We start from the raw sequence: 27,635 nt of genomic DNA on the forward strand, positions 1-27,635 counted from the left end.
TAGATACAGTAACCCTCCCAGTAAAACACGACTATAGATACAGTAAAACATGACTATAGATACAGTAACCCTCCCAGTAAAACATGACTATAGATACAGTAAAACACGACTATAGATACAGTAAAACACGACTATAGATAAAGTAAAACATGACTATAGATACAGTAACCCTCCCAGTAAAACATGACTATAGATACAGTAAATCATGACTATAGATACAGTAAAACATGACTATAGATACAGTAAAACACGTCAATAGATACAGTAACCCTCCCAGTAAAACATGACTATAGATACAGTAACCCTCCCAGTAAAACACGACTATAGATACAGTAAAACATGACTATAGATACAGTAACCCTCCCAGTAAAACACGACTATAGATACAGTAACCCTCCCAGTAAAACACGACTATAGATACAGTAACCCTCCCAGTAAAACACGACTATAGATACAGTAACCCTCCCAGTAAAACACGACTATAGATACAGTAACCCTCCCAGTAAAACACGACTATATAGATACAGTAAAACACGACTATAGATACAGTAACCATCCCAGTAAAACACGACTATAGATACAGTAAAACATGACTATAGATACAGTAAAACACGACTATAGATACAGTAAAACATGACTATAGATACAGTAACCCTCCCAGTAAAACATGACTATAGATACAGTAAAACATGACTATAGATACAGGAAAACACGACTATAGATACAGTAACCCTCCCAGTAAAACATGACTATAGATACAGTAAAACATGACTATAGATACAGTAAAACACAACTATAGATACAGTAAAACATGACTATAGATACAGTAACCCTCCCAGTAAAACATGACTATAGATACAGTAAACATGACTATAGATACAGTAACCCTCCCAGTAAAACATGACTATAGATACAGTAACCCTCCCAGTAAAACATGACTATAGATACAGTAAACATGACTATAGATACAGTAACCCTCCCAGTAAAACATGACTATAGATACAGTAAAACATGACTATAGATACAGTAACCCTCCCAGTAAAACATGACTATAGATACAGTAAAACATGACTATAGATACAGTAACCCTCCCAGTAAAACACGACTATAGATACAGTAAAACATGACTATAGATACAGTAAAACATGACTATAGATACAGTAAAACACGACTATAGATACAGTAAAACATGACTATAGATACAGTAAAACACAATTATAGATACTGTAAAACATGACTATAGATACAGTAAAACATGACTATAGATACAGTAAAACACGACTATAGATACAGTAAAACATGACTATAGATACAGTAAAACACGACTATAGATACAGTAAAACATGACTATAGATACAGTAAAACATGACTATAGATACAGTAAAACACGACTATAGATACAGTAAAACACGACTATAGATACAGTAAAACACGACTATAGATACAGTAAAACATGACTATAGATACAGTAAAACATGACTATAGATACAGTAAAACACGACTATAGATACAGTAAAACATGACTATAGATACAGTAAAACATGACTATAGATACAGTAAAACACGACTATAGATACCGTAAAACATGACTATAGATACAGTAAAACATGACTATAGATACAGTAAAACACGACTATAGATACAGTAACCCTCCCAGTAAAACATGACTATAGATACAGTAAAACATGACTATAGATACAGTAAAACATGACTATAGATACAGTAACCCTCCCAGTCAAGGTGTGTGTTTGAGACCCCGAAACACGCTGAAGGTCTTCTCGCTGACCCTCAGGGTAGCAGGGTAGTCAATGTACTGTACCTGTTGATGTGGTGTGTGTTGAGCAGGGAGGGAAAGAAGGTCTGGAACTCTAGGAGGGAGTGTGAGCGGGCGGTGACCCCCAGGTGTAGCAGGGTGGGGCAGGGCGGTTCAGGTCTCCTCCATACCTGGCTAGCCTCTCTCTGGGCCCTCCGTTCTGCACGACTGGGCCTGGTACACATACCCCCCACCACGGCACTGCTGCTACGGATAGGAGGCAGAGTCTTAAAGAGAGAGAGCGAGGGGGAGAGAGAGGTAAAGACACTGAATGATATGTAAGCAGTATCTATTCTAGATTATAAACTGGGTGGTTTGAGCCCTGAATGCTGATTGGCTGACAGCCGTGGTATATAAGTCCGTATACCACGGGTATGACATTTCTTTTGACTGTCCTAATTACGTTGGTAACCCGTTTATAATAGCAATAAGGAACCTCGGGGGTTTGTGATATATGGACAATATACCACGGCTAAGGGCTGTGTCCAGGAACTCCACGTTGCGTCGTGCTTAAGAACAGCCCTTAGCCGTGGTATATTGGCCATATACCATACCTCCTCGGGCCTTATTGCTTAAAAATATCTAACCAGATCAGTTTGTGCTGTTTTGTCAGGTCAATCTGGTTAGATATTTTTAGGTTTGGCAATATCTATAACATCCACAGGGTCCAGGTGTTTCCTGTTACCTTGTATTTCCTGACTACAGGTCCAGGTGTTTCCTGTTACCTTGTATTTCCTGACTACAGGGTCCAGGTGTTTCCTGTTACCTTGTACTTCCTGACTACAGGGTCCAGGTGTTTCCTGTTACCTTGTACTTCCTGACTACAGGGTCCAGGTGTTTCCTGTTACCTTGTACTTCCTGACTACAGGGTCCAGGTGTTTCCTGTTACCTTGTATTTCCTGACTACAGGGTCCAGGTGTTTCCTGTTACCTTGTATTTCCTGACTACAGGGTCCAGGTGTTTCCTGTTACCTTGTACTTCCTGACTACAGGGTCCAGGTGTTTCCTGTTACCTTGTATTTCCTGACTACAGGGTCCAGGGGGTTTCCTGTTACCTTGTACTTCCTGACTACAGGGTCCAGGTGTTTCCTGTTACCTTGTACTTCCTGACTACAGGGTCCAGGTGTTTCCTGTTACCTTGTATTTCCTGACTACAGGGTCCAGGGGGTTTCCTGTTACCTTGTATTTCCTGACTACAGGGTCCAGGTGTTTCCTGTTACCTTGTATTTCCTGACTACAGGGTCCAGGTGTTTCCTGTTACCTTGTATTTCCTGACTACAGGGTCCAGGTGTTTCCTGTTACCTTGTACTTCCTGACTACAGGGTCCAGGTGTTTCCTGTTACCTTGTATTTCCTGACTACAGGGTCCAGGGGGTTTCCTGTTACCTTGTACTTCCTGACTACAGGGTCCAGGTGTTTCCTGTTACCTTGTACTTCCTGACTACAGGGTCCAGGTGTTTCCTGTTACCTTGTATTTCCTGACTACAGGGTCCAGGGGGTTTCCTGTTACCTTGTATTTCCTGACTACAGGGTCCAGGTGTTTCCTGTTACCTTGTATTTCCTGACTACAGGTCCAGGCGTCTGTGGGGAAGGTACAACCTCCTGCATCAGGACAAGATGAAGTTGTTAGATCACCAGTAAGTAGAACCCAGATTGTGTGTGTGTGTGTGTGTGTGTATTTGTGTCCTAGTATGATTCTCACCTTAGTGTTGCTCTCCTGTGTTTGATTCTGTGTATGACCCTGGGGGTAGCTGGTCTGACTCTGTGTATGACCCTGGGGGTAGCTGGTCTGACTCTGTGTATGACCCTGGGGGTAGCTGGTCTGACTCTGTTTATGATCCTGGGGGTAGCTGGTCTGACTCTGTGTATGACCCTGGGGGTAACTCGTCTGATTCTGTGTATGACCCTGGGGGTAGCTGGTCTGACTCTGTGTATGACCCTGGGGGTAGCTGGTCTGACTCTGTGTATGACCCTGGGGGTAGCTGGTCTGACTCTGTGTATGATCCTGGGGGTAGCTGGTCTGACTCTGTGTATGACCCTGGGGGTAACTCGTCTGATTCTGTGTATGACCCTGGGGGTAGCTGGTCTGACTCTGTGTATGACCCTGGGGGTAGCTGGTCTGACTCTGCTGCAGGTCTTTGTCAGTCAGGGTAAACTCATTCCTCTGTCTGTCTCTCTCCAGCTCCCACTGGTGTAGATCCTGATGGTACTGAGATAGAGCCTCCTCCAGGGTCACCTGGTAACATAGCAACAACATCTCAGTCACACATCATATGTGGTTGTTTTACCAATGCACTGACTGTCTGGAGTCTTTCTGGATAGGACCTGCTGAGATGAGATGGATGAAAAACAGTCTGCTAAATGACTAACATGTAATATGTCAAAATGGAAACATCTATAGAAAAATGGACATAATGCTATTCACCTTTAATGGTATTGAAACATCTATAGTTAAATTGACAGAATGCTATTCACTGTTAATCGTATAGAAACATCTATTAGACAAATGGTCTTATGAGTGAACACTGTGACAAGAGTTTGTAGGTATATAAAGGACTATGATAAAGGTCCTCACCTCACAGATGATGTCTAGCTGGTAGAAGCTGGGGCTGCCAGAGGCCTGGAGCGTCAGGATACAGAGAGAACTCTCCCCTGGAGACAGAGTACCATGCTCTGGGTAGATCTGGACTGACTGCAGGGACAATAACCGCAGCAAGAATTGAACTGCATTCACTGACACAACCCCCAAAAAACAACTCTCTCATTCAACAAACATCCACAGAAAGAAGCACACATTTATGTATGTTGCAGTATGTCCAGTATGTCAAATACGCTGCAGTATGTCCAGTATGCTGCAGTATGTCCAGTATGTCCAATACGCTGCAGTATGTCCAGTATGCTGCAGTATGTCCAGTACGCTGCAGTATGTCCAGTATGCTGCAGTATGTCCAGTACGCTGCAGTATGTCCAATACGCTGCAGTATGTCCAGTATGTCCAGTACGCTGCAGTATGTCCAATACGCTGCAGTATGCTGCAGTATGTCCAGTATGCTGCAGTATGTCCAGTACGCTGCAGTATGTCCAGTACGCTGCAGTATGTCCAGTACGCTGCAGTATGTCCAGTACGCTGCAGTATGTCCAATATGCTGCAGTATGTCCAGTACGCTGCAGTATGTCCAGTACGCTGCAGTATGTCCAGTATGCTGCAGTATGTCCAGTATGCTGCAGTATGTCCAGTACGCTGCAGTATGTCCAGTACGCTGCAGTATGTCCAGTACGCTGCAGTAAGTCCAGTATGCTGCAGTATGTCCAATACGCTGCAGTATGTCCAGTATGTCCAGTACGCTGCAGTATGTCCAATACGCTGCAGTATGCTGCAGTATGTCCAGTATGCTGCAGTATGTCCAGTACGCTGCAGTATGTCCAGTATGCTGCAGTATGTCCAGTATGCTGCAGTATGTCCAGTACGCTGCAGTATGTCCAGTACGCTGCAGTATGTCCAGTATGCTGCAGTATGTCCAGTATGTCCATTATGCTGCAGTATGTCCAGTATGCTGCAGTATGTTCAGTATGTCCAATACGCTGCAGTATGTCCAATACGCTGCAGTATGTCCTATATGCTGCAGTATGTCCAGTATGCTGCAGTATGTCCAGTACGCTGCAGTATGTCCAGTACGCTGCAGTATGTCCAGTATGCTGCAGTATGTCCAGTATGTCCATTATGCTGCAGTATGTCCAGTATGCTGCAGTATGTCCAGTATGCTGCAGTATGTCCAGTGTGTCCAATACGCTGCAGTATGTCCAATACGCTGCAGTATGTCCAGTATGCTGCAGTATGTCCAGTATGCTGCAGTATGTCCAGTATGCTGCAGTATGTCCAGTATGTCCAATACGCTGCAGTATGTCCAGTACGCTGCAGTATGTCCAGTATGCTGCAGTATGCTGCAGTATGTCCAGTATGCGGCAGTATGTCCAGTATGCTGCAGTATGTCCAGTATGCTGCAGTATGTCCAGTATGTCCAATACGCTGCAGTATGTCAGTACGCTGCAGTATGTCCAGTATGTCCAATACGCTGCAGTATGTCCAGTATGTACAGTACGCTGCAGTATGTCCAGTATGCTGCAGTATGTCCAGTATGCTGCAGTATGTCCAGTACGCATATACAACATGCTAACCTGGTCAGTCAGGTTCCAGGCTAATATACTGCATGCTAACCTGGTCAGTCAGGTTCCAGGCTAATATACTACACGCTAACCTGGTCAGTCAGGTTCCAGGCTAATATACAACATGCTAACCTGGTCAGTCAGGTTCCAGGCTAATATACTGCACGCTAACCTGGTCAGTCAGGTTCCAGGCTAATATACTACACGCTAACCTGGTCAGTCAGGTTCCAGGCTAATATACTACATGCTAACCTGGTCAGTCAGGTTCCAGGCTAATACCCTGCATGCTAACCTAGTCAGTCAGGTTCCAAGCTAATATACTACATGCTAACCTGATCAGTCAGGTTCCAGGCTAATATACTACATGCTAACCTGGTCAGTCAGGTTCCAAGCTAATATACAACATGCTAACCTGGTCAGTCAGGTTCCAGGCTAATATACTGCTCGCTAACCTGGTCAGTCAGGTTCCAGGCTAATATACTACATGCTAACCTGGTCAGTCAGGTTCCAGGCTAATATACTGCATGCTAACCTGGTCAGTCAGGTTCCAGGCTAATATACTACATGCTAACCTGGTCAGTCAGGTTCCAAGCTAATATACTACATGCTAACCTGGTCAGTCAGGTTCCAGGCTAATATACTACATGCTAACCTGGTCAGTCAGGTTCCAGGCTAATATACTACACGCTAACCTGGTCAGTCAGGTTCCAGGCTAATATACAACATGCTAACCTGGTCAGTCAGGTTCCAGGCTAATATACTACATGCTAACCTGGTCAGTCAGGTTCCAGGCTAATATACTGCTCGCTAACCTGGTCAGTCAGGTTCCAGGCTAATATACTACATGCTAACCTGGTCAGTCAGCTTCCAGGCTAATATACTGCATGCTAACCTGGTCAGTCAGGTTCCAGGCTAATATACTGCACGCTAACCTGGTCAGTCAGGTTCCAGGCTAATATACTACATGCTAACCTGGTCAGTCAGGTTCCAGGCTAATATACTACATGCTAACCTGGTCAGTCAGGTTCCAGGCTAATATACTACATGCTAACCTGGTCAGTCAGGTTCCAGGCTAATATACTACACGCTAACCTGGTCAGTCAGGTTCCAGGCTAATATACAACATGCTAACCTGGTCAGTCAGGTTCCAGGCTAATATACTACATGCTAACCTGGTCAGTCAGCTTCCAGGCTAATATACTGCATGCTAACCTGGTCAGTCAGGTTCCAGGCTAATATACTGCACGCTAACCTGGTCAGTCAGGTTCCAGGCTAATATACTACATGCTAACCTGGTCAGTCAGGTTCCAGGCTAATATACTACATGCTAACCTGGTCAGTCAGGTTCCAGGCTAATATACTGCATTCTAACCTGGTCAGTCAGGTTCCAGGTGTAGAGGACTCTGTCACTGTGGGAGACATTTGTCAGGAACAGGACCCGTGTGGAGCGAGAGCAGACTGGGATGTCCCCAACACACAATCTCTCCTCTGACAGGAACAGCACCTGCAGACGAGACAGAGGCCCGGGTTATGAGTGTAGCGTCTGTCATACTTCATCACCAAAACATTGGCCAATGTAGAGGGTAGAGGGGTACAAAAGGATTCCGTGGTGGCATTAGTTACAGTGGCAAGAAAAAGTATGTGAACCCTTTTTATGACCAATTTCTGCAGAAATCCAGGTAATTTCAAAGGGAATTACAATATAATACAATAATATAATAATGCCATTAAGCAGAGACTTAGTCATGCAGGTGGTTCTGGGAAAATCGAGCCAACTATCCTGTCATTGCAAGAGACACGCTTTACCAACTGAGCCAAACAGGACCAGGTAAGACTATATGGGAATAGGTAGATGGGCCACTCACCTGGTTGGGCAGGGCCATCCTCTGTGTGCTGGGGACAGACATGTAGGCATCATGAAGCTGTACTGGTGCCGACTGTCCCAGCACACTGTTATCAAACCCACAGCCTTCAAACGTCAACAGCATAGTGTCTCCCTCCAGCACATGGATAGAGATGTCCACCTGGAAATAAACACAGGCCTGTGTGAGGAGGAGGATGGTACAACGGCAGGAGAGAGGAAGAGGAGGATGGTACAACGACAGGAGAGAGGAAGAGGAAGATGGTACAACGACAGGAGAGAGGAAGAGGAAGATGTTACAATGGCAGGAGAGAGGAAGAGGAAGATGGTACAACGACAGGAGAGAGGAAGAGGAAGATGGTACAATGACAGGAGAGAGGAAGAGGAGGATGGTACAACGACAGGAGAGAGGAAGAGGAAGATGTTACAATGGCAGGAGAGAGGAAGAGGAAGATGGTACAACGACAGGAGAGAGGAAGAGGAAGATGTTACAATGGCAGGAGAGAGGAAGAGGAAGATGTTACAATGGCAGGAGAGAGGAAGAGGAAGATGTTACAATGGCAGGAGAGAGGAAGATGTTACAACGACAGGAGAGAGGAAGAGGAAGATGGTACAACGACAGGAGAGAGGAAGAGGAAGATGTTACAATGGCAGGAGAGAGGAAGAGGAAGATGGTACAACGACAGGAGAGAGGAAGAGGAAGATGTTACAACGACAGGAGAGAGGAAGAGGAAGATGTTACAATGGCAGGAGAGAGGAAGAGGAAGATGTTACAATGGCAGGAGAGAGGAAGAGGAGGATGGTACAACGGCAGGAGAGAGGAAGAGGAGGATGGTACAACGGCAGGAGAGAAGAAGATGTTACAACGGCAGGAGAGAGGAAGAGGAAGATGTTACAACGGCAGGAGAGAGGAAGAGGAAGATGGTACAACGGCAGGAGAGAGTGCAAATCTAGACAAGCATTTCGCTACACTCGCATTAACATCTGCTAACCATGTGTATGTGACAAATAAAATTTGATTTGATTTGAGAGGAAGAGGAAGATATTACAACGGCAGGAGAGAGGAAGAGGAAGATGTTACAACGACAGGAGAGAGGAAGAGGAAGATGGTACAACGGCAGGAGAGAGGAAGAGGAAGATGTTACAACGACAGGAGAGAGGAAGATGTTACAACGGCAGGAGAGAGGAAGATGTTACAACGGCAGGAGAGAGGAAGAGGAAGATGTTACAATGGCAGGAGAGAGGAAGAGGAAGATGTTACAACGACAGGAGAGAGGAAGATGTTACAACGGCAGGAGAGAGGAAGATGTTACAACGGCAGGAGAGAGGAAGAGGAAGAAGTTACAACGGCAGGAGAGAGGAAGAGGAAGATGGTACAACGGCAGGAGAGAGGAAGAGGAAGATGTTACAATGGCAGGAGAGAGGAAGAGGAAGATGTTACAACGGCAGGAGAGAGGAAGAGGAAGATGTTACAATGGCAGGAGAGAGGAAGATGTTACCACGGCAGGAGAGAGGAAGAGGAAGATGTTACAACGGCAGGAGAGAGGAAGATGTTACAACGGCAGGAGAGAGGAAGATGTTACAACGGCAGGAGAGAGGAAGACGAAGATGTTACAACGGCAGGAGAGAGGAAGATGTTACAACGGCAGGAGAGAGGAAGACGAAGATGTTACAACGGCAGGAGAGAGGAAGAGGAAGATGTTACAACGACAGGAGAGAGGAAGAGGAAGATGTTACAACGACAGGAGAGAGGAAGAGGAAGATGTTACAACGACAGGAGAGAGGAAGAGGAAGATGTTACAACGGCAGGAGATGGCATCTATAATACCTAGAAGGATACCAGTTTTTCCCCTTTCCCCTTTTCCCCTCTAGGTTACCTAACAGAGGGTTGCTACTCACACTGTAAGTCTTGGCCTCCAGGGGGGAGAGGACCCACTCCAGCAGGGCTGTCCTGCCAGGCTTCACCTCTCCCTGGGGGTTGAGACACTGCAGCACGGGGTGACCAAAGTTATCAGCCGTCAGCTGCTCAAGGGGCTCTGTGTCCACACGGTACCTCAGAGGGACAGCCCCTCCGTTGTACAGCTCATACACCTGCAATACACCAACCAGACACTGTGACCACTCTCCATGATGAGGGGATGAATGTTTACATATCTTGAATTACTCATCTTATATGTATATATTCTATACTATTCTACTGTAACTTAGTCTATGCTGCTCTGACATTACCCGTCCATATATTTATATATTCTTAATTCCATTCCTTTACTTAGATTTGTATGTATTGGGTATATGTTGTGAAATTGTTAGATATTACTTGTTAGATATTCTTGTACTGTCGGAGCTAGAAACACAAGCATTTCGCTACACCCATAATAACATCTGTATGTGACCAACACAATTTGATTTAGATTTGATGAAGAATTAGCTGAAACTGAGGGGAGCAGTGAACGATACGCTTTCTGTTGTAATTATAACTGTCTTCAAATCAAATTTTAATTGTATTTGTCACAATAATAACTGTCTTCAAATTAAATTTTAATTGTATTTGTCACATGCGTCGACTACAACGTTACAGTGAAATGCTTACTTACAAGCTATTAACCAACAATTCCGTTTTTAAGAAAATTACCTAAAAAATACGAAATTAAAGTAACAAATAATTAAAGAGCAGCAGTAAAATAACAATAGCGAGGCTATATCGAGGGAAACCACCAAGGTGTGTTCTATACATTGGTGACAGATGAGCTGAGCTTTCCCCATGTACATTGCAAACCAATCACTTATCGTGAAACCTGAGCAGGGAGTCTAACCTGTTTAGGTGGATTGAACCCCCCGATTGCCACGGGGGCAAAGACGTGCTTGGTGGAGGTGAAGTGGAGGTAGTACCTGTCTCTCTCCACCGTCACTCCCATGAAGTTCAACTGCACACAGACAAACAAAACAGAGACCGTCGGGTATTATCAGCAATGAGATACAGTCTTATTCTATCCTCAGCCCAGACGTCTAAAAGGCTGGTTCCCAAGACTACCCCTGATCCTGGAATAACAAGCCCAGACATCTAAAAGGCTGGTTCCCAAGACTACCCCTGATCCTGGAATAACAAGCCCAGACATCTAAAAGGCTGGTTCCCAAGACTACCCCTGATCCTGGAATAACAAGCCCAGACATCTAAAAGGCTGGTTCCCAAGACTACTCCTGATCCTGGAATAACAAGCCCAGACATCTAAAAGGCTGGTTCCCAAGACTACTCCTGATCCTGGAATAACAAGCCCAGACATCTAAAAGGCTGGTTCCCAAGACTACTCCTGATCCTGGAATAACAAGCCCAGACATCTAAAAGGCTGGTTCCCAAGACTACCCCTGATCCTGGAATAACAAGCCCAGACGTCTAAAAGGCTGGTTCCCAAGACTACTCCTGATCCTGGAATAACAAGCCCAGACATCTAAAAGGCTGGTTCCCAAGACTACTCCTGATCCTGGAATAACAAGCCCAGACATCTAAAAGGCTGGTTCCCAAGACTACCCCTGATCCTGGAATAACAAGCCCAGACATCTAAAAGGCTGGTTCCCAAGACTACTCCTGATCCTGGAATAACAAGCCCAGACATCTAAAAGGCTGGTTCCCAAGACTACTCCTGATCCTGGAATAACAAGCCCAGACATCTAAAAGGCTGGTTCCCAAGACTACCCCTGATCCTGGAATAACAAGCCCAGACGTCTAAAAGGCTGGTTCCCAAGACTACCCCTGATCCTGGAATAACAAGCCCAGACATCTAAAAGGCTGGTTCCCAAGACTACTCCTGATCCTGGACTAACAAGCCCAGACGTCTAAAAGGCTGGTTCCCAAGACTACTCCTGATCCTGGAATAACAAGCCCAGACGTCTAAAAGGCTGGTTCCCAAGACTACCCCTGATCCTGGAATAACACGCCCAGACATCTAAAAGGCTGGTTCCCAAGACTACATCTGATCCTGGAATAACAAGCCCAGACATCTAAAAGGCTGGTTCCCAAGACTACATCTGATCCTGGAATAACAAGCCCAGACGTCTAAAAGGCTGGTTCCCAAGACTACCCCTGATCCTGGAATAACACGCCCAGACATCTAAAAGGCTGGTTCCCAAGACTACCCCTGATCCTGGAATAACAAGCCCAGACATCTAAAAGGCTGGTTCCCAAGACTACCCCTGATCCTGGAATAACAAGCCCAGACATCTAAAAGGCTGGTTCCCAAGACTACCCCTGATCCTGGAATAACAAGCCCAGACGTCTAAAAGGCTGGTTCCCAAGACTACCCCTGATCCTGGAATAACAAGCCCAGACGTCTAAAAGGCTGGTTCCCAAGACTACCCCTGATCCTGGAATAACAAGCCCAGACGTCTAAAAGGCTGGTTCCCAAGACTACTCCTGATCCTGGAATAACACGCCCAGACATCTAAAAGGCTGGTTCCCAAGACTACCCCTGATCCTGGAATAACAAGCCCAGACATCTAAAAGGCTGGTTCCCAAGACTACTCCTGATCCTGGAATAACAAGCCCAGACATCTAAAAGGCTGGTTCCCAAGACTACCCCTGATCCTGGAATAACAAGCCCAGACATCTAAAAGGCTGGTTCCCAAGACTACCCCTGATCCTGGAATAACAAGCCCAGACATCTAAAAGGCTAGTTCCCAAGACTACCCCTGATCCTGTAATAACACGCCCAGACATCTAAAAGGCTGGTTCCCAAGACTACTCCTGATCCTGGAATAACAAGCCCAGACATCTAAAAGGCTGGTTCCCAAGACTACCCCTGATCCTGGAATAACAAGCCCAGACATCTAAAAGGCTGGTTCCCAAGACTACCCCTGATCCTGGAATAACAAGCCCAGACGTCTAAAAGGCTGGTTCCCAAGACTACCCCTGATCCTGGAATAACAAGCCCAGACATCTAAAAGGCTGGTTCCCAAGACTACCCCTGATCCTGGAATAACAAGCCCAGACATCTAAAAGGCTGGTTCCCAAGACTACATCTGATCCTGGAATAACAAGCCCAGACATCTAAAAGGCTGGTTCCCAAGACTACATCTGATCCTGGAATAACACGCCCAGACATCTAAAAGGCTGGTTCCCAAGACTACCCCTGATCCTGGAATAACAAGCCCAGACGTCTAAAAGGCTGGTTCCCAAGACTACCCCTGATCCTGGAATAACAAGCCCAGACACCTAAAAGGCTGGTTCCCAAGACTACCCCTGATCCTGGAATAACAAGCCCAGACACCTAAAAGGCTGGTTCCCAAGACTACTTCTAATCCTGGAATAACAAGCCCAGACATCTAAAAGGCTGGTTCCCAAGACTACTTCTAATCCTGGAATAACAAGCCCAGACGTCTAAAAGGCTAGTTCCCAAGACTACTCCTGATCCTGGAATAACAAGCCCAGACATCTAAAAGGCTGGTTCCCAAGACTACTTCTAATCCTGGAATAACAAGCCCAGACATCTAAAAGGCTGGTTCCCAAGACTACATCTGATCCTGGAATAACAAGCCCAGACATCTAAAAGGCTGGTTCCCAAGACTACCCCTGATCCTGGAATAACAAGCCCAGACGTCTAAAAGGCTGGTTCCCAAGACTACCCCTGATCCTGGAATAACAAGCCCAGACGTCTAAAAGGCTGGTTCCCAAGACTACCCCTGATCCTGGAATAACAAGCCCAGACATCTAAAAGGCTGGTTCCCAAGACTACCCCTGATCCTGGACTAACAAGCCCAGACATCTAAAAGGCTGGTTCCCAAGACTACTCCTGATCCTGGAATAACAAGCCCAGACATCTAAAAGGCTGGTTCCCAAGACTACCCCTGATCCTGGAATAACAAGCCCAGACGTCTAAAAGGCTGGTTCCCAAGACTACTTCTAATCCTGGAATAACACGCCCAGACATCTAAAAGGCTGGTTCCCAAGACTACCCCTGATCCTGGAATAACACGCCCAGACATCTAAAAGGCTGGTTCCCAAGACTACCCCTGATCCTGGAATAACAAGCCCAGACGTCTAAAAGGCTGGTTCCCAAGACTACCCCTGATCCTGGAATAACAAGCCCAGACGTCTAAAAGGCTGGTTCCCAAGACTACTCCTGATCCTGGAATAACACGCCCAGACATCTAAAAGGCTGGTTCCCAAGACTACCCCTGATCCTGGAATAACAAGCCCAGACATCTAAAAGGCTAGTTCCCAAGACTACCCCTGATCCTGTAATAACACGCCCAGACATCTAAAAGGCTGGTTCCCAAGACTACTCCTGATCCTGGAATAACAAGCCCAGACATCTAAAAGGCTGGTTCCCAAGACTACCCCTGATCCTGGAATAACAAGCCCAGACATCTAAAAGGCTGGTTCCCAAGACTACCCCTGATCCTGGAATAACAAGCCCAGACGTCTAAAAGGCTGGTTCCCAAGACTACCCCTGATCCTGGAATAACAAGCCCAGACATCTAAAAGGCTGGTTCCCAAGACTACCCCTGATCCTGGAATAACAAGCCCAGACATCTAAAAGGCTGGTTCCCAAGACTACATCTGATCCTGGAATAACAAGCCCAGACATCTAAAAGGCTGGTTCCCAAGACTACATCTGATCCTGGAATAACACGCCCAGACATCTAAAAGGCTGGTTCCCAAGACTACCCCTGATCCTGGAATAACAAGCCCAGACGTCTAAAAGGCTGGTTCCCAAGACTACCCCTGATCCTGGAATAACAAGCCCAGACACCTAAAAGGCTGGTTCCCAAGACTACCCCTGATCCTGGAATAACAAGCCCAGACACCTAAAAGGCTGGTTCCCAAGACTACTTCTAATCCTGGAATAACAAGCCCAGACATCTAAAAGGCTGGTTCCCAAGACTACTTCTAATCCTGGAATAACAAGCCCAGACGTCTAAAAGGCTAGTTCCCAAGACTACTCCTGATCCTGGAATAACAAGCCCAGACATCTAAAAGGCTGGTTCCCAAGACTACTTCTAATCCTGGAATAACAAGCCCAGACATCTAAAAGGCTGGTTCCCAAGACTACATCTGATCCTGGAATAACAAGCCCAGACATCTAAAAGGCTGGTTCCCAAGACTACCCCTGATCCTGGAATAACACGCCCAGACGTCTAAAAGGCTGGTTCCCAAGACTACCCCTGATCCTGGAATAACAAGCCCAGACATCTAAAAGGCTGGTTCCCAAGACTACCCCTGATCCTGGAATAACACGCCCAGACATCTAAAAGGCTGGTTCCCAAGACTACCCCTGATCCTGGAATAACAAGCCCAGACGTCTAAAAGGCTGGTTCCCAAGACTACTCCTGATCCTGGAATAACACGCCCAGACATCTAAAAGGCTGGTTCCCAAGACTACCCCTGATCCTGGAATAACAAGCCCAGACGTCTAAAAGGCTGGTTCCCAAGACTACCCCTGATCCTGGAATAACACGCCCAGACGTCTAAAAGGCTGGTTCCCAAGACTACCCCTGATCCTGGACTAACAAGCCCAGACATCTAAAAGGCTGGTTCCCAAGACTACTCCTGATCCTGGAATAACAAGCCCAGACATCTAAAAGGCTGGTTCCCAAGACTACCCCTGATCCTGGAATAACAAGCCCAGACGTCTAAAAGGCTGGTTCCCAAGACTACTTCTAATCCTGGAATAACAAGCCCAGACATCTAAAAGGCTGGTTCCCAAGACTACCCCTGATCCTGGAATAACAAGCCCAGACGTCTAAAAGGCTGGTTCCCAAGACTACTCCTGATCCTGGAATAACAAGCCCAGACATCTAAAAGGCTGGTTCCCAAGACTACTTCTAATCCTGGAATAACAAGCCCAGACATCTAAAAGGCTGGTTCCCAAGACTACTTCTAATCCTGGAATAACAAGCCCAGACATCTAAAAGGCTGGTTCCCAAGACTACCCCTGATCCTGGACTAACAAGCCCAGACGTCTAAAAGGCTGGTTCCCAAGACTACTCCTGATCCTGGAATAACAAGCCCAGACATCTAAAAGGCTGGTTCCCAAGACTACCCCTGATCCTGGAATAACAAGCCCAGACATCTAAAAGGCTGGTTCCCAAGACTACTCCTGATCCTGGAATAACAAGCCCAGACATCTAAAAGGCTGGTTCCCAAGACTACCCCTGATCCTGGAATAACACGCCCAGACATCTAAAAGGCTGGTTCCCAAGACTACCCCTGATCCTGGAATAACAAGCCCAGACATCTAAAAGGCTGGTTCCCAAGACTACTCCTGATCCTGGAATAACAAGCCCAGACATCTAAAAGGCTGGTTCCCAAGACTACTCCTGATCCTGGAATAACAAGCCCAGACATCTAAAAGGCTGGTTCCCAAGACTACCCCTGATCCTGGAATAACAAGCCCAGACGTCTAAAAGGCTGGTTCCCAAGACTACTCCTGATCCTGGAATAACAAGCCCAGACATCTAAAAGGCTGGTTCCCAAGACTACTCCTGATCCTGGAATAACAAGCCCAGACATCTAAAAGGCTGGTTCCCAAGACTACCCCTGATCCTGGAATAACAAGCCCAGACATCTAAAAGGCTGGTTCCCAAGACTACTCCTGATCCTGGAATAACAAGCCCAGACATCTAAAAGGCTGGTTCCCAAGACTACTCCTGATCCTGGAATAACAAGCCCAGACATCTAAAAGGCTGGTTCCCAAGACTACCCCTGATCCTGGAATAACAAGCCCAGACATCTAAAAGGCTGGTTCCCAAGACTACCCCTGATCCTGGAATAACACGCCCAGACGTCTAAAAGGCTGGTTCCCAAGACTACCCCTGATCCTGGAATAACAAGCCCAGACATCTAAAAGGCTGGTTCCCAAGACTACTCCTGATCCTGGACTAACAAGCCCAGACGTCTAAAAGGCTGGTTCCCAAGACTACTCCTGATCCTGGAATAACAAGCCCAGACGTCTAAAAGGCTGGTTCCCAAGACTACCCCTGATCCTGGAATAACAAGCCCAGACGTCTAAAAGGCTGGTTCCCAAGACTACTCCTGATCCTGGAATAACAAGCCCAGACATCTAAAAGGCTGGTTCCCAAGACTACTCCTGATCCTGGAATAACAAGCCCAGACATCTAAAAGGCTGGTTCCCAAGACTACCCCTGATCCTGGAATAACAAGCCCAGACGTCTAAAAGGCTGGTTCCCAAGACTACCCCTGATCCTGGAATAACAAGCCCAGACATCTAAAAGGCTGGTTCCCAAGACTACCCCTGATCCTGGAATAACAAGCCCAGACACCTAAAAGGCTGGTTCCCAAGACTACCCCTGATCCTGGAATAACAAGCCCAGACGTCTAAAAGGCTGGTTCCCAAGACTACTCCTGATCCTGGAATAACAAGCCCAGACATCTAAAAGGCTAGTTCCCAAGACTACTCCTGATCCTGGAATAACAAGCCCAGACGTCTAAAAGGCTGGTTCCCAAGACTACCCCTGATCCTGGAATAACACGCCCAGACATCTAAAAGGCTGGTTCCCAAGACTACTCCTGATCCTGGAATAACAAGCCCAGACATCTAAAAGGCTGGTTCCCAAGACTACTCCTGATCCTGGAATAACAAGCCCAGACATCTAAAAGGCTGGTTCCCAAGACTACCCCTGATCCTGGAATAACAAGCCCAGACGTCTAAAAGGCTGGTTCCCAAGACTACCCCTGATCCTGGAATAACAAGCCCAGACATCTAAAAGGCTGGTTCCCAAGACTACCCCTGATCCTGGAATAACAAGCCCAGACATCTAAAAGGCTGGTTCCCAAGACTACATCTGATCCTGGAATAACAAGCCCAGACATCTAAAAGGCTGGTTCCCAAGACTACATCTGATCCTGGAATAACACGCCCAGACATCTAAAAGGCTGGTTCCCAAGACTACCCCTGATCCTGGAATAACAAGCCCAGACGTCTAAAAGGCTGGTTCCCAAGACTACCCCTGATCCTGGAATAACAAGCCCAGACATCTAAAAGGCTGGTTCCCAAGACTACTCCTGATCCTGGAATAACAAGCCCAGACGTCTAAAAGGCTGGTTCCCAAGACTACATCTGATCCTGGAATAACAAGCCCAGACATCTAAAAGGCTGGTTCCCAAGACTACATCTGATCCTGGAATAACAAGCCCATACATCTAAAAGGCTGGTTCCCAAGACTACATCTGATCCTGGAATAACACGCCCAGACATCTAAAAGGCTGGTTCCCAAGACTACCCCTGATCCTGGAATAACAAGCCCAGACATCTAAAAGGCTGGTTCCCAAGACTACATCTGATCCTGGAATAACAAGCCCAGACATATAAAAGGCTGGTTCCCAAGACTACCCCTGATCCTGGAATAACAAGCCCAGACATCTAAAAGGCTGGTTCCCAAGACTACATCTGATCCTGGAATAACAAGCCCAGACATCTAAAAGGCTGGTTCCCAAGACTACATCTGATCCTGGAATAACAAGCCCAGACATCTAAAAGGCTGGTTCCCAAGACTACATCTGATCCTGGAATAACAAGCCCAGACATCTAAAAGGCTGGTTCCCAAGACTACCCCTGATCCTGGAATAACAAGCCCAGACATCTAAAAGGCTGGTTCCCAAGACTACCCCTGATCCTGGAATAACAAGCCCAGACATCTAAAAGGCTGGTTCCCAAGACTACTCCTGATCCTGGAATAACAAGCCCAGACATCTAAAAGGCTGGTTCCCAAGACTACCCCTGATCCTGGAATAACACGCCCAGACATCTAAAAGGCTGGTTCCCAAGACTACCCCTGATCCTGGAATAACAAGCCCAGGCATCTAAAAGGCTGGTTCCCAAGACTACTCCTGATCCTGGAATAACAAGCCCAGACATCTAAAAGGCTGGTTCCCAAGACTACCCCTGATCCTGGAATAACACGCCCAGACGTCTAAAAGGCTGGTTCCCAAGACTACTCCTGATCCTGGAATAACAAGCCCAGACATCTAAAAGGCTGGTTCCCAAGACTACCCCTGATCCTGGAATAACAAGCCCAGACATCTAAAAGGCTGGTTCCCAAGACTACCCCTGATCCTGGAATAACAAGCCCAGACATCTAAAAGGCTGGTTCCCAAGACTACCCCTGATCCTGGAATAACAAGCCCAGACATCTAAAAGGCTGGTTCCCAAGACTACCCCTGATCCTGTAATAACACGCCCAGACATCTAAAAGGCTGGTTCCCAAGACTACCCCTGATCCTGGACTAACACGCCCAGACATCTAAAAGGCTGGTTCCCAAGACTACTCCTGATCCTGGAATAACAAGCCCAGACATCTAAAAGGCTGGTTCCCAAGACTACTCCTGATCCTGGAATAACAAGCCCAGACATCTAAAAGGCTGGTTCCCAAGACTACTCCTGATCCTGGAATAACAAGCCCAGACATCTAAAAGGCTGGTTCCCAAGACTACCCCTGATCCTGGAATAACAAGCCCAGACATCTAAAAGGCTGGTTCCCAAGACTACCCCTGATCCTGGAATAACAAGCCCAGACGTCTAAAAGGCTGGTTCCCAAGACTACCCCTGATCCTGGAATAACAAGCCCAGACATCTAAAAGGCTGGTTCCCAAGACTACATCTGATCCTGGAATAACAAGCCCAGACATCTAAAAGGCTGGTTCCCAAGACTACCCCTGATCCTGGAATAACAAGCCCAGACGTCTAAAAGGCTGGTTCCCAAGACTACCCCTGATCCTGGAATAACAAGCCCAGACATCTAAAAGGCTGGTTCCCAAGACTACATCTGATCCTGGAATAACAAGCCCAGACATCTAAAAGGCTGGTTCCCAAGACTACATCTGATCCTGGAATAACACGCCCAGACATCTAAAAGGCTGGTTCCCAAGACTACCCCTGATCCTGGAATAACAAGCCCAGACGTCTAAAAGGCTGGTTCCCAAGACTACCCCTGATCCTGGAATAACAAGCCCAGACATCTAAAAGGCTGGTTCCCAAGACTACTCCTGATCCTGGAATAACAAGCCCAGACGTCTAAAAGGCTGGTTCCCAAGACTACATCTGATCCTGGAATAACAAGCCCAGACATCTAAAAGGCTGGTTCCCAAGACTACATCTGATCCTGGAATAACAAGCCCATACATCTAAAAGGCTGGTTCCCAAGACTACATCTGATCCTGGAATAACACGCCCAGACATCTAAAAGGCTGGTTCCCAAGACTACCCCTGATCCTGGAATAACAAGCCCAGACATCTAAAAGGCTGGTTCCCAAGACTACATCTGATCCTGGAATAACAAGCCCAGACATATAAAAGGCTGGTTCCCAAGACTACCCCTGATCCTGGAATAACAAGCCCAGACATCTAAAAGGCTGGTTCCCAAGACTACATCTGATCCTGGAATAACAAGCCCAGACATCTAAAAGGCTGGTTCCCAAGACTACATCTGATCCTGGAATAACAAGCCCAGACATCTAAAAGGCTGGTTCCCAAGACTACATCTGATCCTGGAATAACAAGCCCAGACATCTAAAAGGCTGGTTCCCAAGACTACCCCTGATCCTGGAATAACAAGCCCAGACATCTAAAAGGCTGGTTCCCAAGACTACCCCTGATCCTGGAATAACAAGCCCAGACATCTAAAAGGCTGGTTCCCAAGACTACTCCTGATCCTGGAATAACAAGCCCAGACATCTAAAAGGCTGGTTCCCAAGACTACCCCTGATCCTGGAATAACACGCCCAGACATCTAAAAGGCTGGTTCCCAAGACTACCCCTGATCCTGGAATAACAAGCCCAGGCATCTAAAAGGCTGGTTCCCAAGACTACTCCTGATCCTGGAATAACAAGCCCAGACATCTAAAAGGCTGGTTCCCAAGACTACCCCTGATCCTGGAATAACACGCCCAGACGTCTAAAAGGCTGGTTCCCAAGACTACTCCTGATCCTGGAATAACAAGCCCAGACATCTAAAAGGCTGGTTCCCAAGACTACCCCTGATCCTGGAATAACAAGCCCAGACATCTAAAAGGCTGGTTCCCAAGACTACCCCTGATCCTGGAATAACAAGCCCAGACATCTAAAAGGCTGGTTCCCAAGACTACCCCTGATCCTGGAATAACAAGCCCAGACATCTAAAAGGCTGGTTCCCAAGACTACCCCTGATCCTGTAATAACACGCCCAGACATCTAAAAGGCTGGTTCCCAAGACTACCCCTGATCCTGGACTAACACGCCCAGACATCTAAAAGGCTGGTTCCCAAGACTACTCCTGATCCTGGAATAACAAGCCCAGACATCTAAAAGGCTGGTTCCCAAGACTACTCCTGATCCTGGAATAACAAGCCCAGACATCTAAAAGGCTGGTTCCCAAGACTACTCCTGATCCTGGAATAACAAGCCCAGACATCTAAAAGGCTGGTTCCCAAGACTACATCTGATCCTGGAATAACAAGCCCAGACATCTAAAAGGCTGGTTCCCAAGACTACCCCTGATCCTGGAATAACAAGCCCAGACATCTAAAAGGCTGGTTCCCAAGACTACCCCTGATCCTGGAATAACAAGCCCAGACATCTAAAAGGCTGGTTCCCAAGACTACTCCTGATCCTGGAATAACAAGCCCAGACATCTAAAAGGCTGGTTCCCAAGACTACCCCTGATCCTGGAATAACACGCCCAGACATCTAAAAGGCTGGTTCCCAAGACTACCCCTGATCCTGGAATAACAAGCCCAGGCATCTAAAAGGCTGGTTCCCAAGACTACTCCTGATCCTGGAATAACAAGCCCAGACATCTAAAAGGCTGGTTCCCAAGACTACCCCTGATCCTGGAATAACACGCCCAGACGTCTAAAAGGCTGGTTCCCAAGACTACTCCTGATCCTGGAATAACAAGCCCAGACATCTAAAAGGCTGGTTCCCAAGACTACCCCTGATCCTGGAATAACAAGCCCAGACATCTAAAAGGCTGGTTCCCAAGACTACCCCTGATCCTGGAATAACAAGCCCAGACATCTAAAAGGCTGGTTCCCAAGACTACCCCTGATCCTGGAATAACAAGCCCAGACATCTAAAAGGCTGGTTCCCAAGACTACCCCTGATCCTGTAATAACACGCCCAGACATCTAAAAGGCTGGTTCCCAAGACTACCCCTGATCCTGGACTAACACGCCCAGACATCTAAAAGGCTGGTTCCCAAGACTACTCCTGATCCTGGAATAACAAGCCCAGACATCTAAAAGGCTGGTTCCCAAGACTACTCCTGATCCTGGAATAACAAGCCCAGACATCTAAAAGGCTGGTTCCCAAGACTACTCCTGATCCTGGAATAACAAGCCCAGACATCTAAAAGGCTGGTTCCCAAGACTACCCCTGATCCTGGAATAACAAGCCCAGACATCTAAAAGGCTGGTTCCCAAGACTACCCCTGATCCTGGAATAACAAGCCCAGACGTCTAAAAGGCTGGTTCCCAAGACTACCCCTGATCCTGGAATAACAAGCCCAGACATCTAAAAGGCTGGTTCCCAAGACTACATCTGATCCTGGAATAACAAGCCCAGACATCTAAAAGGCTGGTTCCCAAGACTACCCCTGATCCTGGAATAACAAGCCCAGACGTCTAAAAGGCTGGTTCCCAAGACTACCCCTGATCCTGGAATAACAAGCCCAGACATCTAAAAGGCTGGTTCCCAAGACTACATCTGATCCTGGAATAACAAGCCCAGACATCTAAAAGGCTGGTTCCCAAGACTACATCTGATCCTGGAATAACACGCCCAGACATCTAAAAGGCTGGTTCCCAAGACTACCCCTGATCCTGGAATAACAAGCCCAGACGTCTAAAAGGCTGGTTCCCAAGACTACCCCTGATCCTGGAATAACAAGCCCAGACATCTAAAAGGCTGGTTCCCAAGACTACTCCTGATCCTGGAATAACAAGCCCAGACGTCTAAAAGGCTGGTTCCCAAGACTACATCTGATCCTGGAATAACAAGCCCAGACATCTAAAAGGCTGGTTCCCAAGACTACATCTGATCCTGGAATAACAAGCCCATACATCTAAAAGGCTGGTTCCCAAGACTACATCTGATCCTGGAATAACACGCCCAGACATCTAAAAGGCTGGTTCCCAAGACTACCCCTGATCCTGGAATAACAAGCCCAGACATCTAAAAGGCTGGTTCCCAAGACTACATCTGATCCTGGAATAACAAGCCCAGACATATAAAAGGCTGGTTCCCAAGACTACCCCTGATCCTGGAATAACAAGCCCAGACATCTAAAAGGCTGGTTCCCAAGACTACATCTGATCCTGGAATAACAAGCCCAGACATCTAAAAGGCTGGTTCCCAAGACTACATCTGATCCTGGAATAACAAGCCCAGACATCTAAAAGGCTGGTTCCCAAGACTACATCTGATCCTGGAATAACAAGCCCAGACATCTAAAAGGCTGGTTCCCAAGACTACCCCTGATCCTGGAATAACAAGCCCAGACATCTAAAAGGCTGGTTCCCAAGACTACCCCTGATCCTGGAATAACAAGCCCAGACATCTAAAAGGCTGGTTCCCAAGACTACTCCTGATCCTGGAATAACAAGCCCAGACATCTAAAAGGCTGGTTCCCAAGACTACCCCTGATCCTGGAATAACACGCCCAGACATCTAAAAGGCTGGTTCCCAAGACTACCCCTGATCCTGGAATAACAAGCCCAGGCATCTAAAAGGCTGGTTCCCAAGACTACTCCTGATCCTGGAATAACAAGCCCAGACATCTAAAAGGCTGGTTCCCAAGACTACCCCTGATCCTGGAATAACACGCCCAGACGTCTAAAAGGCTGGTTCCCAAGACTACTCCTGATCCTGGAATAACAAGCCCAGACATCTAAAAGGCTGGTTCCCAAGACTACCCCTGATCCTGGAATAACAAGCCCAGACATCTAAAAGGCTGGTTCCCAAGACTACCCCTGATCCTGGAATAACAAGCCCAGACATCTAAAAGGCTGGTTCCCAAGACTACCCCTGATCCTGGAATAACAAGCCCAGACATCTAAAAGGCTGGTTCCCAAGACTACCCCTGATCCTGTAATAACACGCCCAGACATCTAAAAGGCTGGTTCCCAAGACTACCCCTGATCCTGGACTAACACGCCCAGACATCTAAAAGGCTGGTTCCCAAGACTACTCCTGATCCTGGAATAACAAGCCCAGACATCTAAAAGGCTGGTTCCCAAGACTACTCCTGATCCTGGAATAACAAGCCCAGACATCTAAAAGGCTGGTTCCCAAGACTACTCCTGATCCTGGAATAACAAGCCCAGACATCTAAAAGGCTGGTTCCCAAGACTACCCCTGATCCTGGAATAACAAGCCCAGACATCTAAAAGGCTGGTTCCCAAGACTACCCCTGATCCTGGAATAACAAGCCCAGACGTCTAAAAGGCTGGTTCCCAAGACTACCCCTGATCCTGGAATAACAAGCCCAGACATCTAAAAGGCTGGTTCCCAAGACTACCCCTGATCCTGGAATAACAAGCCCAGACATCTAAAAGGCTGGTTCCCAAGACTACATCTGATCCTGGAATAACACGCCCAGACATCTAAAAGGCTGGTTCCCAAGACTACCCCTGATCCTGGAATAACAAGCCCAGACATCTAAAAGGCTGGTTCCCAAGACTACCCCTGATCCTGGAATAACACGCCCAGACATCTAAAAGGCTGGTTCCCAAGACTACATCTGATCCTGGAATAACAAGCCCAGACGTCTAAAAGGCTGGTTCCCAAGACTACCCCTGATCCTGGAATAACAAGCCCAGACATCTAAAAGGCTGGTTCCCAAGACTACCCCTGATCCTGGAATAACAAGCCCAGACGTCTAAAAGGCTGGTTCCCAAGACTACCCCTGATCCTGGAATAACAAGCCCAGACATCTAAAAGGCTGGTTCCCAAGACTACCCCTGATCCTGGAATAACAAGCCCAGACATCTAAAAGGCTGGTTCCCAAGACTACCCCTGATCCTGGAATAACAAGCCCAGACGTCTAAAAGGCTGGTTCCCAAGACTACCCCTGATCCTGGAATAACAAGCCCAGACATCTAAAAGGCTGGTTCCCAAGACTACCCCTGATCCTGGAATAACAAGCCCAGACATCTAAAAGGCTGGTTCCCAAGACTACATCTGATCCTGGAATAACACGCCCAGACATCTAAAAGGCTGGTTCCCAAGACTACTCCTGATCCTGGAATAACAAGCCCAGACATCTAAAAGGCTGGTTCCCAAGACTACTCCTGATCCTGGAATAACAAGCCCAGACATCTAAAAGGCTGGTTCCCAAGACTACCCCTGATCCTGGAATAACAAGCCCAGACGTCTAAAAGGCTGGTTCCCAAGACTACCCCTGATCCTGGAATAACAAGCCCAGACATCTAAAAGGCTGGTTCCCAAGACTACCCCTGATCCTGGAATAACAAGCCCAGACATCTAAAAGGCTGGTTCCCAAGACTACATCTGATCCTGGAATAACAAGCCCAGACATCTAAAAGGCTGGTTCCCAAGACTACATCTGATCCTGGAATAACACGCCCAGACATCTAAAAGGCTGGTTCCCAAGACTACCCCTGATCCTGGAATAACAAGCCCAGACGTCTAAAAGGCTGGTTCCCAAGACTACCCCTGATCCTGGAATAACAAGCCCAGACATCTAAAAGGCTGGTTCCCAAGACTACTCCTGATCCTGGAATAACAAGCCCAGACGTCTAAAAGGCTGGTTCCCAAGACTACATCTGATCCTGGAATAACAAGCCCAGACATCTAAAAGGCTGGTTCCCAAGACTACATCTGATCCTGGAATAACAAGCCCATACATCTAAAAGGCTGGTTCCCAAGACTACATCTGATCCTGGAATAACACGCCCAGACATCTAAAAGGCTGGTTCCCAAGACTACCCCTGATCCTGGAATAACAAGCCCAGACATCTAAAAGGCTGGTTCCCAAGACTACATCTGATCCTGGAATAACAAGCCCAGACATATAAAAGGCTGGTTCCCAAGACTACCCCTGATCCTGGAATAACAAGCCCAGACATCTAAAAGGCTGGTTCCCAAGACTACATCTGATCCTGGAATAACAAGCCCAGACATCTAAAAGGCTGGTTCCCAAGACTACATCTGATCCTGGAATAACAAGCCCAGACATCTAAAAGGCTGGTTCCCAAGACTACATCTGATCCTGGAATAACAAGCCCAGACATCTAAAAGGCTGGTTCCCAAGACTACCCCTGATCCTGGAATAACAAGCCCAGACATCTAAAAGGCTGGTTCCCAAGACTACCCCTGATCCTGGAATAACAAGCCCAGACATCTAAAAGGCTGGTTCCCAAGACTACTCCTGATCCTGGAATAACAAGCCCAGACATCTAAAAGGCTGGTTCCCAAGACTACCCCTGATCCTGGAATAACACGCCCAGACATCTAAAAGGCTGGTTCCCAAGACTACCCCTGATCCTGGAATAACAAGCCCAGGCATCTAAAAGGCTGGTTCCCAAGACTACTCCTGATCCTGGAATAACAAGCCCAGACATCTAAAAGGCTGGTTCCCAAGACTACCCCTGATCCTGGAATAACACGCCCAGACGTCTAAAAGGCTGGTTCCCAAGACTACTCCTGATCCTGGAATAACAAGCCCAGACATCTAAAAGGCTGGTTCCCAAGACTACCCCTGATCCTGGAATAACAAGCCCAGACATCTAAAAGGCTGGTTCCCAAGACTACCCCTGATCCTGGAATAACAAGCCCAGACATCTAAAAGGCTGGTTCCCAAGACTACCCCTGATCCTGGAATAACAAGCCCAGACATCTAAAAGGCTGGTTCCCAAGACTACCCCTGATCCTGTAATAACACGCCCAGACATCTAAAAGGCTGGTTCCCAAGACTACCCCTGATCCTGGACTAACACGCCCAGACATCTAAAAGGCTGGTTCCCAAGACTACTCCTGATCCTGGAATAACAAGCCCAGACATCTAAAAGGCTGGTTCCCAAGACTACTCCTGATCCTGGAATAACAAGCCCAGACATCTAAAAGGCTGGTTCCCAAGACTACTCCTGATCCTGGAATAACAAGCCCAGACATCTAAAAGGCTGGTTCCCAAGACTACCCCTGATCCTGGAATAACAAGCCCAGACATCTAAAAGGCTGGTTCCCAAGACTACCCCTGATCCTGGAATAACAAGCCCAGACGTCTAAAAGGCTGGTTCCCAAGACTACCCCTGATCCTGGAATAACAAGCCCAGACATCTAAAAGGCTGGTTCCCAAGACTACCCCTGATCCTGGAATAACAAGCCCAGACATCTAAAAGGCTGGTTCCCAAGACTACATCTGATCCTGGAATAACACGCCCAGACATCTAAAAGGCTGGTTCCCAAGACTACCCCTGATCCTGGAATAACAAGCCCAGACATCTAAAAGGCTGGTTCCCAAGACTACCCCTGATCCTGGAATAACACGCCCAGACATCTAAAAGGCTGGTTCCCAAGACTACATCTGATCCTGGAATAACAAGCCCAGACGTCTAAAAGGCTGGTTCCCAAGACTACCCCTGATCCTGGAATAACAAGCCCAGACATCTAAAAGGCTGGTTCCCAAGACTACCCCTGATCCTGGAATAACAAGCCCAGACGTCTAAAAGGCTGGTTCCCAAGACTACCCCTGATCCTGGAATAACAAGCCCAGACATCTAAAAGGCTGGTTCCCAAGACTACCCCTGATCCTGGAATAACAAGCCCAGGCATCTAAAAGGCTGGTTCCCA

At 47.1% G+C, this 27,635-nt stretch overlaps 1 protein-coding gene across 1 annotated transcript in view; it reads right to left on the reverse strand.

Annotated features, from left to right (window-relative positions):
* Positions 1-27,635, reverse strand: part of cfap65 (cilia and flagella associated protein 65) — a 107,219-nt gene that overhangs the window by 10,501 nt on the left and 69,083 nt on the right. The window contains exons 22-29 of the mRNA XM_071341500.1: positions 10,650-10,760; positions 9,736-9,927; positions 7,841-7,999; positions 7,348-7,479; positions 4,387-4,503; positions 3,514-4,047; positions 3,363-3,413; positions 1,820-2,040 (exon numbers count right to left, since the gene is read on the reverse strand). Coding sequence (XP_071197601.1) covers positions 1,820-2,040; positions 3,363-3,413; positions 3,514-4,047; positions 4,387-4,503; positions 7,348-7,479; positions 7,841-7,999; positions 9,736-9,927; positions 10,650-10,760 — 1,517 coding nt within the window. The remainder of the gene's footprint in view (positions 1-1,819; positions 2,041-3,362; positions 3,414-3,513; positions 4,048-4,386; positions 4,504-7,347; positions 7,480-7,840; positions 8,000-9,735; positions 9,928-10,649; positions 10,761-27,635) is intronic.

The sequence above is a fragment of the Salvelinus alpinus genome, chromosome 14, assembly GCF_045679555.1.
Source record: "Salvelinus alpinus chromosome 14, SLU_Salpinus.1, whole genome shotgun sequence".
NCBI classification, from domain to species: domain Eukaryota; kingdom Metazoa; phylum Chordata; class Actinopteri; order Salmoniformes; family Salmonidae; genus Salvelinus; species Salvelinus alpinus.